Here is a 15,465-nt window from a genome sequence, read left to right as displayed (position 1 = left end):
AACACTAAACTAACTGGGAGGAACAGGGAAAAGAAACCTCAACATAGCCTAACATAAATAGTAACTCTAGAAAGAACTAAATCTAAGGACATGTAAAAGCACAAGGCTGTAAGCAGCTATTAACTAAACAAAAGTAAACTACTAATCAAAGGAACAGGGAAAACCTTTAACGGCAAAGTAAACAAAAACAAAGAACAAAATGGCTGATCCTGACAGATACGTGACCCATTGTTCTTGTTGGACCACTTGTTTGCTGAGTATTGGACTATTTGCACGTTGTTGGACGTCACTGTGCCTCTTCAATGGCATTGGCCATTTTGTATGCAGGACAGCCCGCTACTACATATCCCGTCGAGCACTGCGACTGATATAACTGGGCGTCCCAAGTCTGACGTCACAGGACGCTATATATGAAGGCGCCCATTTTGAACATACGCTTTCAGCTGGAGACCTTGACACGGTTACCACGCAACTGAAGAATCCTCTGGAGAAGAGGAGGTCCCACGTGGAGTCTTCATCTATTCTCCTTCGTTCGCCAACGAAAAATTCATGAAAGAGGTTTCTGGAATGAGAAGGCCAGAAATTTCACTTTGCCGATCGAAGACGTGAGTTTAACACGTAACCAAAACCACGGAGTTTCAAGGAGACGCAACTTTCCCTCCTTGCTTGGTTCTAGTCGACTGCTGATGGTCAGATTCTATTTTTCCTTTTCGTCAAGAAGGCCAAAGGACGGGGACTGACCGCTTTCTTGGAGTTTAACTGCGGACGCGCAGCAACGCTTCAAACAGCCCCCCCCCCCCCCTCGTTCTCGCTCGCTGCCCCAGAAGGAAGCTTCACCAAGTAAAACCCATCTTTTATTTTAATCTTTTATTTCTTTATTAGAAGGCCTGGGCAGGGTCAGAGGTGGTAGAGCGATCAGAATCGCTAGTTAGGATCTCATGTGTTCTGAACGATATGTGCATGTAACCTTGCTTATTGAAACTTTGATGTGTTATTTTGATATCTGGAGCCGCTGCGTTCCTAGCTTTGTGCGTGTTTTACCATCTGAGAGTCAACGCAGGTGCGCGGTAAGACTGGACTGTTAAAATAACCTCATGGTGAAATTCTCCATTTTCCTTTGTCTCCAATATCACTGCTGGCTAGCTGCCGCCAAAAGCTTTATAACTCTTTGTCCGCTCAGGAGTTGGGGGAAGTTTTATGACTCAGAATAACTGAGTTACAGTTGGAGCTGCGCCCCCCACTCTCCTCTCACCACCACACCCCTTTTTCATATTCTCTTTCCTTCTTTTTGCCATAACTGCTGGTTGATTCAATACACGCCCACTGCTGTTTTCTTTATTTTTGCTTAGTTAAATGTGTTACCCTTGTTATGTAGAATTTTGCATGTTGAGTAGGTGAAGATTAATAAATATTCACATAGATAAAAAGAGAGCGTTTTGTGTTCATTGTGTGCGAAAGTGATTCGTCAGTCAAGATAAGGTTAAAGTTCCACACGTTTCGACAGAAACGGTCGATTAAACAGTGACATCTCCGGCAATACTTATTAATTATTACGGAATATTTAACAGTTGTAATTGTCAAAGGCGTTGAGCCACAATTACAACACCAGAAACATCTCTGGTCTCGATTCATAAATGAGGATTTTGGTTAAGAAATTGATTTTGTCAAATTGTGATTTTTAATTATAATTATTGATCAAGATTTATCAATCAATGATCATAACTCCCAACATTCTTTTACAGGCCTATCTCAATAAAGTAGAATTTATTTAAACTTCATTTTAATTCAGTAATTCAGTTCAACAAAGAAACCCATATTATATAGATGTAAAACATGCAGTGATGTAATTTAGGCATTTATTTCTGTTATTTTGATCATTATAACTTACAGCCAATGAAAAGCCAAAAATCAGTTTTTCAGAAAATTGGAACATTACATAAGACCAATAGAAAAAGATTCTTAATACAGAAATGTTGGCCTACTGAAAAGAGCATAAAGCGCCTAAAAATCCCTCTTAGATGGCTGCGCTGATTTTGGACTAGATAAAACTCAGTTGACCAACACCAGCAGATGGCATGGTTCCCCCAAATCATCACTGACCTTAGACTGAACCTCAAGCAGCTTGGACTCGGTGCCTTTTCCTCTGTTCCTCCTTGGCTAAGTAGTGGAGAAATATGACAGTTATCTCGCGTGTCCTGAATACATCAGTGTACGGTGGCTCTTGAAGCTCTGACTCCATCTGTGGTCCATGTTGTGTGTCTCCGTCAAACTCTTCATTGGGCTTTACCTCAAAAGCCTCTCAAGGCTGTGTTTATCCTTGTTGCTTGTGCAGCTTTCTCTACCACATTTTTTTCTTCCACTGAACTTTCCTTAAGTATCCTTGTTTTAAAAAAAAAAGAACAGACAGCTTCTTCCCCATGATGGTCTTAGAAACAGAATTATTCAACTATTCAAGTAATCAATGAATAATATAAATTAGAAGTCACTCTGTGTGACTTTATGAGTTCTCCTTTTTCAGTTGAATTATTGACATTTCAGTGATAATTTATTGACATGCACATCCCTCTGAAGGTAGTATTCAATCTTTTAATCACATCTTTCTATTTTTATGCAAATGATATTCAGTTGTGTGTGTTTTTTAAACCACATCAGTCACTGTGTTACTCTGATAAAAGACTGACTGGCTGATAATTACCAATATTCTTTTAATTCAAAATCTGTCATGATTCACGCTCCAGCTATGCTTTGTTTTTGTTTGAATCATCGCCATACCTCCCATGTCAGCCTCAGGCATGGGAGGCATCACCATGCCTGCCTCTGCTGTAATTACTCAGATCGAGTTCACCTGCACCTCACCTGATCACCTCCCAGCCACACCTGTCATTTGCTGCATATATGCTCCCCTCAGTCTCTGCCTCCTCGCTTGATTATTGACCACACTTGCCAATGTCCAGCGTTACCTTGTTAACAACCTTGCCTGTTGGCCATGGATATTATCCCTGTTGCCTTGTCCATGACGGCTCTTCTCTGCAAATCTGATACCAGGACAGTGTGAGTATTGCCTTTTCTGCCTCCCTGTGAATGTCCTTTGCTGACATTACTGACATTGTTTTTGGATTATGGATTAAACCTGAAAAGAAAGTTTGTGCCGCCAACGGCTCCAAGTCTCAGACTGAAGAGGAGCATGTTTTGCAGCCACCAACCTGACTCTCACGCCCCACGTGATCAAGCAGAGTCTCAGTCAGTGGGGGCCCCAGGCATATCTTAGTAAAGGGGCCCTCCCCAAGAGGGTGAAAGAGGGCCAAAGAGGCATTTTTCATACTGGAATACTGTGAACCAGGCACTACCAAATTCCTACTATAATAAAACACAACTACTCATTAAAGTACTTTGGAAAAAACGTTGTTTTATTATAATAAAGTTCAGCACCCCTAACTGTCTATTTACACAACATATGAATCTGAAGAGAGTAAAGAGAATAAGTGGAAATGCAATTATAGAATGGTCAGAAATGTAAAGATAAAAATGAAAGTCATAAAGTATGATAAGAGTCATGGGAATAACAGGATAAAGTTAAATGGAGTTGGCAGATAATAATCATGTAGTTAGCAGGTTAGTATGGATAATGGTTAGTTCTTACTGGTCCACTGATGTGAAAAAAACCGTGGTGTACTTTGTTTTTACTGAATTTACTTTATCATCCCTTGGTGGCAACATTTACAATAGACTGTGCAGCAAAGGAAAAACCTACATTACAAGAAAAGTACTGTGAAATGATTTGCTGTCTCTTCTTTCCTCTACCTCTCCTTTATGGTTTTCCCTTATGCTCTTGTTACTGTTATATTCCTCTTCTTCATGGCCCCTTCAAGATATGTTTCTAGTTTATTTAACTGGTATTAGTGATCGGTATTTGAATTTAACCCTCAGGCTTTGGCCTCTCTAAACCTTTCTATTAGTGCATCCATGTCCATTGTTTCCCTGACCTCATGTTCAGTGCCAATGCGAGCAGGAGAAGGCAGTCTGTCCTGTAACATGGTGGATCTCAGGTATGTTTAAGTCATTTAAATAATGAAAAGCTTCTTTCACAGGGAAGGAGAGTAGCAGTATTAGATTCAAGCATATTCTGCTGATATAAATAATCCAAATCTGTCACTGTGGACTATTATGTAACAACAACCATCAAACATCGTGTGAATCCCCCTCCTTGTCTGGTTGTTCCTCAGCACTCACTTGTTCTTCCTTTATCCAGTCCGGGTCCCGGTCCACATTTGAAATAGGCCAGTGCCCGTCAGTATTTTTAAGTTCTGGGTCTGCCCTGGAATCTCCTCCCAGTGGGATGTGCCGGGAAAACCCCCAAAGGGAGTTGTCCAGGAAGCATTACGATCAGATGCCAGAACTACATCAGCGGACTCTATTGAATGTGGATGAGCAACAGCTCCTCTCTTGGCTCCCTCCGGACCATGGAGCTCCTTATTCTGGGTCTAATCTAAGATCCCAAATGAGATGCCCTAAATTGCTTGTGCAAACAAAAAAATTTGCATTTAATTAGTGGCATGTTGCTGGTGATCTTTTAAGATGCACAAATGGTGCTGACAGCCCTATTTAAATGAGGATCTTGCATGTGCTGCTGTCACCATGGAGAGTTTAGATACATTCAGGCACAGACAAACCCCTAGTGATGCTCAAGCACCTGACCTTTTGACCTGGATGAGAAAAGTGCCCTTTTTGCCTGAGCCCATTTTTTTTCTTCAATATATAAAAAAAAAAAGTATCCCTTTCTGCCATTAATTACCCCCCAAATAAAATTTCACGGACATTTGAGTGCAACAACCTTGCACCGCCCATGGCAAGCACAAGCCACTGCCTCGCCCCTCCCTCCGCTGTGCCGTCATGCAGTGTGGAGTGCAGGGCCAGCGGCTCCAGCCGCTACACTTTTCATGACCTGCATGAGACCAGCAGGTCGATGTTTCTGGAATCCCAGAAGGAATTTTGAAGGAAATATAAAATGTTTAGGCACACACCTGTTTTTTAAATAAAAGGCATACCTCAAATAGCTCAAGAGAAAGTGCTTGGAATCAGATTGGCCAGTATGTGGTGCACCGCTGCATTATTCTGTCCTGTGCAGAGATCCTTTTCCCCACATTCAGGACATTATGTTGTGGAACATACAGCATACAACCATAATCTGCACCAACATTTCTGGGCTATATACAAGCTCTCCTCCGGTGCGATCCAGACATAAAGATGATTTGCCATAAAGTTATGGTGCACTAGACTCATCCAGGGTCCAAGAACATGCAGCATTAAAATGAATTTTTCCATAGGATATGTGACATGGTCATGACTTAATGACACCAACAGAACCAAATCATCTGCAACAAGTAAAGATGAGACCCTAAGGTTCACAAGCCAGACAACTCCAACATCTATGCCTTGGATCCCGTCCATGAACACCACAAACCTGATCCAAGACAAAGGGCTGCTCAGCTCATGGATTGAGTACCAGATGGCCCCTTTAAAAAGCAACTCTTACAGCACCTCCACACAAAAACCTCGGGGACTAAAGCCATTAGCCTTCTGCAGAAAACACATGTTGGCCAGACAGCCGAACTCCCTTGACCCTCTCAGCAACTCTAGAAAAAGCCAGATGATTCCTGAATTCAAGATTCGATCAGCCTCTTTTTCCACACTCTTCACTTCTGATGTTCCCCGGGAACGCTGAGAAAATTTATCTGTTGATTGTTATGACTCTCTGGACCCCTTTCCCAAAAAACTAGGACATGGGTTTTATTATTTTTATATCTTATATTGTACTTCACTTTGTGACTGTGTGAATTATTCATTATTTTACTCATTCATCCATAAATATTAATAGTTTTTCTTATAAACAACCCTGCCGAAAGGGTACATTCTGTATATTACTGAATGCTTATTGCAGTTGAAAATAGGCCTGGAAGTGTTAGTGCATGTGTTTTTTGTCACTATTTTAAATCTTTTTTGAATCTTGTGCTCTTGAGTTGCTCTAGTCAAAGTCTAATCATTTGCATAATTCAAGACAGAATCCATTTCTTTTGCTATATTATTTTTCAGGCCTCTGTTTAACAGCAAGCATCTTCATGGATGCAACAAGACAAAAAATGGAAAGAGATAATTATGAAACAGTTTAATTATTCATGAGTCAGCAGGTTCAGTACAACTTTAGAAAACTTTGCTTGTGTAATTCTTCCTTGCATAAATATTTAAAAAAGTCTCTTTGCTCACTGTCATCTGAGCTAAAATGTTAGTAAATGTGTGAATAATTGCATTTTAAACTTCACATTATTGTCTACTGGTGCTCATGTTTTTTTCAACAGCTGATGCAGATGTAGTCATGCATACTCAAGATAGCAAGGTCAGTCCTGTTGACCCAGGAAGCAAACAGAAATGTCTCCATGTTGAGTTACATCATACATTGTTTCTGGATATAATCCCATGCTGAAAGTTGTTTTCCCAAATACGGAAGTTTCCTGGGAAATCACTCATGGCATCACACATTAAAGACTGGAGGATTGTAATAACTGAGGGGCCTCTTCATGTTCGACTGCTTTTTGTTCTCCTTGGTGATTGGGATAAGGACCATTCCCACCACGAAAATCATCAAGCCTATGGAGAGCAGGGCCGGTCCCAGGATGTTGGTGACCTTCTTGCACTGGCCGGCAAAGTACAGGCCGCTGATGATGATGCCACAGGCCAGGAAGCTTCCCCCGGTGGACATGAAGTGAATGGGGAACCAGAAGACTTCACATGTTTTCTGTGGGGGGTCCGTGGTCCAGAGGGACTCGCTTCTCGACAGAGTGAAAACTGTGCTCGCTGCATGGCTCGGGGGTGTCAGCTGATCCTGGGACTGGGAAAGTGTACACTCTCCCAGGGGGATGTTCTCTGGGCTGCCTGGCATGACCTCCTGGGTGACTCTGCAGAAGTTTAAAAATCAATCTGTCAGGGACAATGTGGCTGATTCTGTACCAGAGAAAATATTAACAGGACCATAAATGATACAGAATCTTTCTGCATTGATCAGGAATGTAGTATTTAGATATGATATGGTTTACTTTGGTCACTATTACCTTTGCAGAAATAAAATTTAATACAAGACATATGTCACAGCTACTCTGTTTTACATGTATAGCAGAATATTTTTTTTAAATAAAACAACCCAATAACAAAATATTAACAGATATAGTACTGAGAGCATACATAACTTTGGGACAGATCATGTCTCACTGACGGTAATAATCGAACCCCACCTTTATATTTATTAACCACATGTTTTATTTTATATTTCTAATCTTCATTATAAGCAAAACTTGATTTCTCATCACTTATTTCAAAACTATTATTTCTAGAAACTACTGAATAAGATTATTGTATGCTTTATACATTTTGAGATAAGTATTGACTTCTATTATAACATTTTAAGACATGCATTTAAGAATATTCTTTTAGCAGGATCATAGTAATCTGAACTATTTATAATACTTAAAGATTTTGTCTGTAGCATTAAAAACCTGAGTAATTGTTAGTTTTATAAGTATTTTCACCTGTTTTCGCACCACATGTATGGGACTATTAGGGAACAATATGTGATGCATAAAACATGTTCCCAAATGACTTTGGTTTTACGTAGTATTGGACATTTTACTTCTGAAATTGTTGATATGAAGCTTTCAAAATAACTTGTCAATTAATTCTCTCAAAGAAACTAGTTTCATACTAGAACTGGTTTCTCCACACCAGTTTTCAATAGTATTCATCATACCTTCTTTTTTATTTGCCTGTTATTATTTAACAGATTTTGTTTTGCTACTTTTATCAGAAGAGTACATACTTTATACTGTTATTAATATATAAATACAGGTCCTTCTCAAAATATTAGCATATTGTGATAAGGTTCATTATTTTCCATAATGTAATGATGAAAATTTAACATTCGTATATTTTAGATTCATTGCACACTAACTGAAATATTTCAGGTCTTTTATTGTCTTAATACGGATGATTTTGGCATACAGCTCATGAAAACCCAAAATTCCTATCTCACAAAATTAGCATATTTCATCCAACCAATAAAAGAAAAGTGTTTTTAATACAAAAAACGTCAACCTTCAAATAATCATGTACAGTTATGCACTCAATACTTGGTCGGGAATCCTTTGGCAGAAATGACTGCTTCAATGCGGCGTGGCATGGAGGCAATCAGCCTGTGGCACTGCTGAGGTCTTATGGAGGCCCAGGATGCTTCGATAGCGGCCTTTAGCTCATCCAGAGTGTTGGGTCTTGAGTCTCTCAACGTTCTCTTCACAATATCCCACAGATTCTCTATGGGGTTCAGGTCAGGAGAGTTGGCAGGCCAATTGAGCACAGTGATACCATGGTCAGTAAACCATTTACCAGTGGTTTTGGCACTGTGAGCAGGTGCCAGGTCGTGCTGAAAAATGAAATCTTCATCTCCATAAAGCTTTTCAGCAGATGGAAGTATGAAGTGCTCCAAAATCTCCTGATAGCTAGCTGCATTGACCCTGCCCTTGATAAAACACAGTGGACCAACACCAGCAGCTGACACGGCACCCCAGACCATCACTGACTGTGGGTACTTGACACTGGACTTCTGGCATTTTGGCATTTCCTTCTCCCCAGTCTTCCTCCAGACTCTGGCACCTTGATTTCCGAATGACATGCAGAATTTGCTTTCATCCGAAAAAAGTACTTTGGACCACTGAGCAACAGTCCATTGCTGCTTCTCTGTAGCCCAGGTCAGGCGCTTCTGCCGCTGTTTCTGGTTCGAAAGTGTCTTGACCTGGGGAATGCGGCACCTGTAGCCCATTTCCTGCACACGCCTGTGCACGGTGGCTCTGGATGTTTCTACTCCAGACTCAGTCCACTGCTTCCGCAGGTCCCCCAAGGTCTGGAATCGGCCCTTCTCCACAATCTTCCTCGGGGTCCGGTCACCTCTTCTCATTGTGCAGCGTTTTCTGCCACACTTTTTCCTTCCCACAGACTTCCCACTGAGGTGCCTTGATACAGCACTCTGGGAACAGCCTATTCGTTCAGAAATGTCTTTCTGTGTCTTACCCTCTTGCTTGAGGGTGTCAATAGTGGCCTTCTGGACAGCAGTCAGGTCAGCAGTCTTACCCATGATTGGGGTTTTGAGTGATGAACCAGGCTGGGAGTTTTAAAGGCCTCAGGAATCTTTTGCAGGTGTTTAGAGTTAACTCGTTGATTCAGATGATTAGGTTCATAACTCGTTTAGAGACCCTTTTAATGATATGCTAATTTTGTGAGATAGGAATTTTGGGTTTTCATGAGCTGTATGCCAAAATCATCCGTATTAAGACAATAAAAGACCTGAAATATTTCAGTTAGTGTGCAATGAATCTAAAATATATGAATGTTACATTTTCATCATGACATTATGGAAAATAATGAACTTTATCACAATATGCTAATATTTTGAGAAGGACCTGTATTACACTTTGTTACATACTTTATACTTTTCTTTGTTACATGTATGGAATATAGTAAAAAAGTATAGGACAAAGCACAGAACCCTATGGTACACCAAGAAAATTTCCATTAATCAAAGTCAACATTATTTATCTAACCATGAATTTGGTTATTTAGATAACTTTTTAATCCATGAATATGCTATTCTGTAAGACAGATCCTCTCTAGCTTTTTGATGAACAATATTGTTGGTCTGTAGTTCCAAAATGTTTTTAAAAGAATGTGTGTGGTAAATATTTGTATTCAGCCACCATGAGTCAACGATCTGTAGAATCACCTTTCACTGCAGTTGTAGCTGAAAACGTAATTCTTCTTTATAAAATTGTTAAAGATAAGTCGGATTGGATGGCGAGTGTCTGTGAACATCCATTTCCAGTTTTTTTTTTTCACATTCTTTATTGGGTTTGGGCCCGGACTTTGACTGGGCCACTCTAACACATGAATATGCTTTGATCTAAACCGTTCCACTAAAGCCTTGGTTGTATGTTTAGGGTTGTCAGTTGCCTGGTGGGTTCAGGGTTATGTACAGTGTTTAACTTACTGATATGCACCTGCGTAATGAATGTAAATAACACACAGGTTAACTCAATTTACTGAAGGCAGCTGGTTGCACTGGAGTTTATTTAGGGATGTCAGAGGGTATTAATCCAAATACACGCCACACTTTTCAGAGGAAGATATTCTGTTGTTGATTTGTATGTATGCTTGGACTCACTTTGATGCAGGATTTGGATTAAAACTGAATAGTACTTGAAGCTATTCAGAACTTCATCCACACTGGCAAAAACCCAGCTTCATCTGAAGAAAAGTAATCCCAAAGCATGATGCTGCCACCACCATGTTTCACTGTGTGCAAAGTGTTCATCAAGTGATGGTCAGTGTTATCTTTGTGCCAAACAAATCATTTGAAATTGTGGCCCAAATGTCCGAGTTTGATTTCAGCAGACATACGTACATTCTCCTACAAGGTTTTGAGAGACTTTAGGCAGGCCTGAATGTTTTCTTTGGAATAAATTAATTCTGTCTCTCAAGCCTACATGTAGAACCAAACCAGTACCTGGTGGAAATTCCTTCAGCTCCTACAGTGCTGCATCCTGGAAGCCTCCCTGACCAATCTCTGTCTTATCTTTTTGTTTGAAATGTCCAGCTTTTGTATCTCTTATATTTTCTAAAAAATATTGGCAAGTGACTTCACTTTGTCACGGTGTTATTATAATTCTGTGGACTTTCTTTGTCTTCTTATCCTGACTGATACATTTGCACAAATAGATCCTTTGAGGCGTTGTAACCATCTCAGTGAACTCTGGGTAAATCTCAGGAGAATCCAGCTGGAACAGAAATTTATTTTACATTAATTTGGATTTTATATAGTTTATGACAGGTGTGAACTGAGGAAGACTGATTGCTGGAACTGAATTAAAGGGCGCTTCAGCAATGTTTAGTTTAAAGTGTGCACATCTAAAGAACACAGTTATTGCAGCTTTTTACTTTTAGATTCTTCCTCTAATAGATTTGCTTGGTTTCCAGTTGAATTGTACAGTATATATGCCACATTACAGGTGGAAAATGTTTAAAAAGAATTTATTAAAGTCAAATTACGTTAAATCACAAAATCTGGCATTGTAACAGGGGTGTTCATACTTGAGAGAGCCACTGCAATAAAATATAACATTTTTTACATTTTGGACCAATTAGACTTAATGTTATATTCAAAGTTATTTTTTGAGCTCATTCATGATGAGATTAGCAGATCACTTACAGTTTCCAGTCAAAACAGGAGAAGACTGCTTGAAATGTGATTCCACGAATCAATGAATGACATCATGATGGCTACATCCGTTTGTTTGGAGCAGCCTATGGCTTCCAGTCAATTTCCTTCCCAAAAAGTTCCATACTGTCTAATCCTCGATGATCGCCGAGAAATCAGAGTCTGTTTTTCTAGTTTGCTAATAACCTGAAGTTATTTTATGTGTTTCTTTTCGCTTGTTGACTCTTGTCCGGGTCGTTATATTTCAGGCAGATCAACTATTTTAGGAGTGTTGCATCCCTCTAAATAATTTATCATTTTTAAATTGTGCTTGGCTTATTTGGACAGGCTTATTTTACTGGAGGTAATGAAGCTCCCTATCAATTATTAAGTCTTTGATAGACCTATTGATCCTGTTAGGCCACACCATCCACCCTCCATTACAAAATACATATGGATGAAAAATTATTGCATCTTAGCAATAGTAAGGTTAACGAAGATCTGAAGAGGATTTTAGTTGTATCAAAACAGTAACTAAAAATAAAAATTGACATCTTTATAAAAAATCTTAATTTTTCTTACAAATTACAGTCAGATGCCTTAGCTCAGTCAAACAAGATGCAATAAACAGACAAACTTACCCTTAAGATCCGGATCAAGTCTTCTTGTTTTTGCAGGTTAGAGTCACAAAGATGCAAAACACTCAGAAAGCTAAATAATAAGCTGAGAAAATCTTCCTCCCACTGCCTGACCAGAGAAACCAGTAAAAAGCATCACCACAGATTTTCCCTGAACAATCCACTGCCCACCCTCCTGTGTTTTCTCCACCTCCTCCAAGAAAACCCTGTGACCACCACAGTCTTACCATCACACACCATCACGGGCGCTCCATCCTGATGTTGCATCCAGGCTGAGAAGCTTGGCTCTCCAGAGGATACCCATAGACCCCCGTTTCCACCCAAAGGAGTCTAAAACAAAGCTCTAAAACAGACGCCCCAACAGTTTGAGAGCTTTCTTTATGTTCGATCATGGAACTTTTTCCACACAGACAGAAGCAGAGCAGAGCAGGGCAATGACCAGGAAATGACTCCGTATTACATCCAGATTGATGCAGCAGGCAGCCACCCACACCCAGACTTTCCAACATGTTGGCATTCATTGATCCCAAAGCAGCCCCTGGCAATTATCTGCAAGTTGTACTTTTGTTCAGTGAACGTGGAATCAATTAGATCTGTGGTGCAAAGTTAACTCTTAAAAAGAGACTTATTTTCCTCAGATCCTGTTGTTCAGCCTCAGACATTTCCTGCCATAGATGCACAAGAGGGAATCCATCTGTGGGATGTTAATGCAATATGACACTTATGCTTGCACTAAACAGCTCTGACATTACAGCTGTGACTTAGATACCAGTTGTACACACTTTCTGAAAGTGTGCACAATGTCAGACATTGTACTCCTGTGCAGCAGAATAATGTCTGAACTTGTGATGCCATTTATTATCCAGCAGAGGGGAGCATCAACTTGTGGCTTATTAACTGAACAGTTGCTCCTGCATCTTTTCTCTGTTAAAAAAACAGTCTTTAGTGGACTATTTTAATGCTGAATGAACTAATTTATCAGTTATTTTCATGCTTTCACATGGTTTGCTTCCTTCTCCTGCTCATTATACAGCTGGATGAAATCTGAATGTAATGGTTTCTTGCCTGTATCTCTCTTGAAATGTCCACTAGTTGGACTGTTGCTAATTTTGATCCAAACGTAATAAGCCGGTCAATGTTTTTTTTTCTCTACAAGATTTTTATTTATGTCAACTGAAAGTAATGGCTCATAAGAAAACACCCTGATTCATGTGATAAAATGTTATTTTATACTGAGAACTGTATTTCTGACAGAACTGTTTTCTTCACACAATGTTTGGCAACTTCTAGAGTAGATGTACTATTCTGTTAAAAGTAATTTTCTTCTGTTTTTGCTTTTCATAACACTTAAACATTTCAGATGATCAAACATATTTTACTATCAAAGATAACCTAAGTAGATACAAAATGCAGTGTTGATTAAGTGTGGGGCATATAAATGAAATCCTCATTTAAAAACAGCTTCTTGTCTTTACTCCAGTTATCTTTATCCAGTATGAAAGTATGATAAAATGTTTTTACTGTGTATTAAAGTTTAAATAATAAAACTAAGAACACCTGCTATATCCCTTCTCACTAAATGTGAGTAATTCATTCCAAAGGGACTGCAAATACAAACAGTGTGAATAGACTGCTTTTTTGTCGAAATTTCACTTTTGTTTTCTAAAGTTAAAAGTACTAAAATGAATGAATGAATGAAAACTATGAACATTAAATAATTCATAGGCATAGAGATAACTGCAGATCTTTTTTTCAGTGCCTCTATGTTTCATAGCTGTGAACCACCTGCAGAGTTCAGAAGAACTGTGCAGAGCTTGGACTGAGAAAAATGCTCTCTCGTGCCATACTTATGGTCTGTGCAGCATCACAAACATAAAGAAATAGGGCTGAAAAAACAAACAAATAAAACCTCCACGCAGAGTCAACAGTTAAAGCATCAGATGAAAGTTGAACCTTTGCACTGTGACATTTTTCTACATCAACAGTATAAACTGGTGTAAACTAGTGAAGTATTATTCTTTCCTTTTTAATTAACCTGATCAGCTGATACCATTCCGCTTCAAAATGTCTGCCTTAAAAGAGTCTACATAGGGGAAAATATAAAGCAATGTGGTAACATTTGCTTGAAAACAGATCCCAAGCCCCAGGCTGGCTAAGGCTCCGAGTCTGAGGGATGTGGGAATGAGACACGACACGGCCCACTCGGTCCTGAAGGACGGAGGCATGTGTCTTTAGCCTGAAGGCAGCTGGCCTTATTGATTCTGTGTGTGTGTGTGCGTCTGAGATTTTTTGGACTTTTGCAGCAGATGCTCTTTAATGGCTGCTGGACAAATTCAGTCATTTCGATGCTCATTCTGGGTTAAGGTCGAAGTTACTCAGGGCAAGTAAACATCTTATGTTGCCAGTCAGTCTGAAATGAGAAGAGTTTTTTTACCCAGAGAAAGACATTTTGGTAGGTTAAACTTCATCAGATAGCTCTGGAAAATAAAATAAAATGGGAATTACAGCAATTAACAAGAGTTGGGTTGTTTTTAAAAAACATTTTTTATGTTATAACCACAAATTTGAATGCGATTTAGGCAACAAAGTCAGAAGGTTCTTCACAGCGAAATACAAAACACATAAAACACAAGTGAAAATCACTGAAAATAAATAAAGCAATAAAAACAGTTGTTGGTAGTAACAGCCTGTTAAGACAAGTCTTAAGGTGGTTTTTAACACCATCAACAGAGTCTGAGCAGCAAAAAGTTTTATTGGCTTATACAGTATGTGCTAGACCAATGTAAAGTAGTAGATTGCAAAATCACATCTCCAACTTTCATATAGAGATCATGGTGGTTTATTGTTGTGGTAGGGCGTATCAGGGTTATCCATGTGGAGCTGGGAGGCCTTATAATTGGTTACTAATTCCTAATCTGGTGGAGAAAGCAATGCAAGCCCCACAGTTTAAAAAAAATACGTTTTTTTTTTACAATACAAAAGAAAATAAAAAATAAAAGTCTAGCAGCTAAAAGTCCTTTAAAAACCCTAAAAGTACAAACTAAAGGAGAGAGATGTCTCTTTTTGGTCCTTCTTGAATCCCTATCTTTATCATAACTCAATTGGTTTTTGCCAGTCTGCTGACTCCCCATTGGTTACTCAAGTCCCCAGGTTTTACTCATCAGTGGGTGATCAACAGGGAGAACTTAAAAATACTGACCTGAAGTTTAAAAGCATTCAAATAAATCCAGATAAAAGACACAAACATGCAACAAACCCTACAATTTCACAACCCGGCACACGGGCAGCTATCCTCATCTTGGTCCGCCACGGCTGTAGCTGCAATCAAAATAATTTCACCAAGCAGAAAGGAAGGAACAATTCAGGCCCTCCATGCCTAAAGATTTTGCCCAGAATCTGGAGATCTAACCCAACATGCACTCAAGATACAGAAGAGAAGCATTAGAAGGTAACAAGATGTTACTGACCGTCAGGCTTAGAAGAAAAAAACAGACATAATTTCATTGGTTTCCATAAATTTACCTGTGATTCATAAGAAAT

The 15,465-nt window shown here is 39.3% G+C and overlaps 1 protein-coding gene across 2 annotated transcripts; it reads right to left on the bottom strand.

The window, feature by feature from the left end:
• Positions 1-6,148: 6,148 nt before the first annotated feature.
• LOC124864093 (phosphoinositide-interacting protein-like) lies at positions 6,149-13,349 on the bottom strand. Of its 2 annotated transcripts, none has more exons than XM_047358724.1 (2): positions 12,153-13,349; positions 6,149-6,950 (listed from the first exon to the last, which is right to left on the bottom strand). In XM_047358724.1, the coding sequence occupies exon 2, from the start codon at positions 6,932-6,934 to the stop codon at positions 6,527-6,529; it is 408 nt and encodes a 135-aa protein (XP_047214680.1). In that variant the 5' UTR covers positions 6,935-6,950; positions 12,153-13,349; the 3' UTR covers positions 6,149-6,526. The 2 variants fall into 2 exon arrangements, with proteins under 2 accessions (XP_047214680.1, XP_047214679.1); XM_047358723.1 differs by lacking the exon at positions 12,153-13,349 and adding an exon at positions 11,929-12,144.
• Positions 13,350-15,465: the final 2,116 nt, after the last annotated feature.

Source organism: Girardinichthys multiradiatus, chromosome Y (assembly GCF_021462225.1).
Source record: "Girardinichthys multiradiatus isolate DD_20200921_A chromosome Y, DD_fGirMul_XY1, whole genome shotgun sequence".
Classification (NCBI taxonomy): domain Eukaryota; kingdom Metazoa; phylum Chordata; class Actinopteri; order Cyprinodontiformes; family Goodeidae; genus Girardinichthys; species Girardinichthys multiradiatus.
The sequence above is the reverse complement of the archived record's forward strand: the minus strand, read 5'-3'. Positions and strand labels throughout refer to the sequence as shown.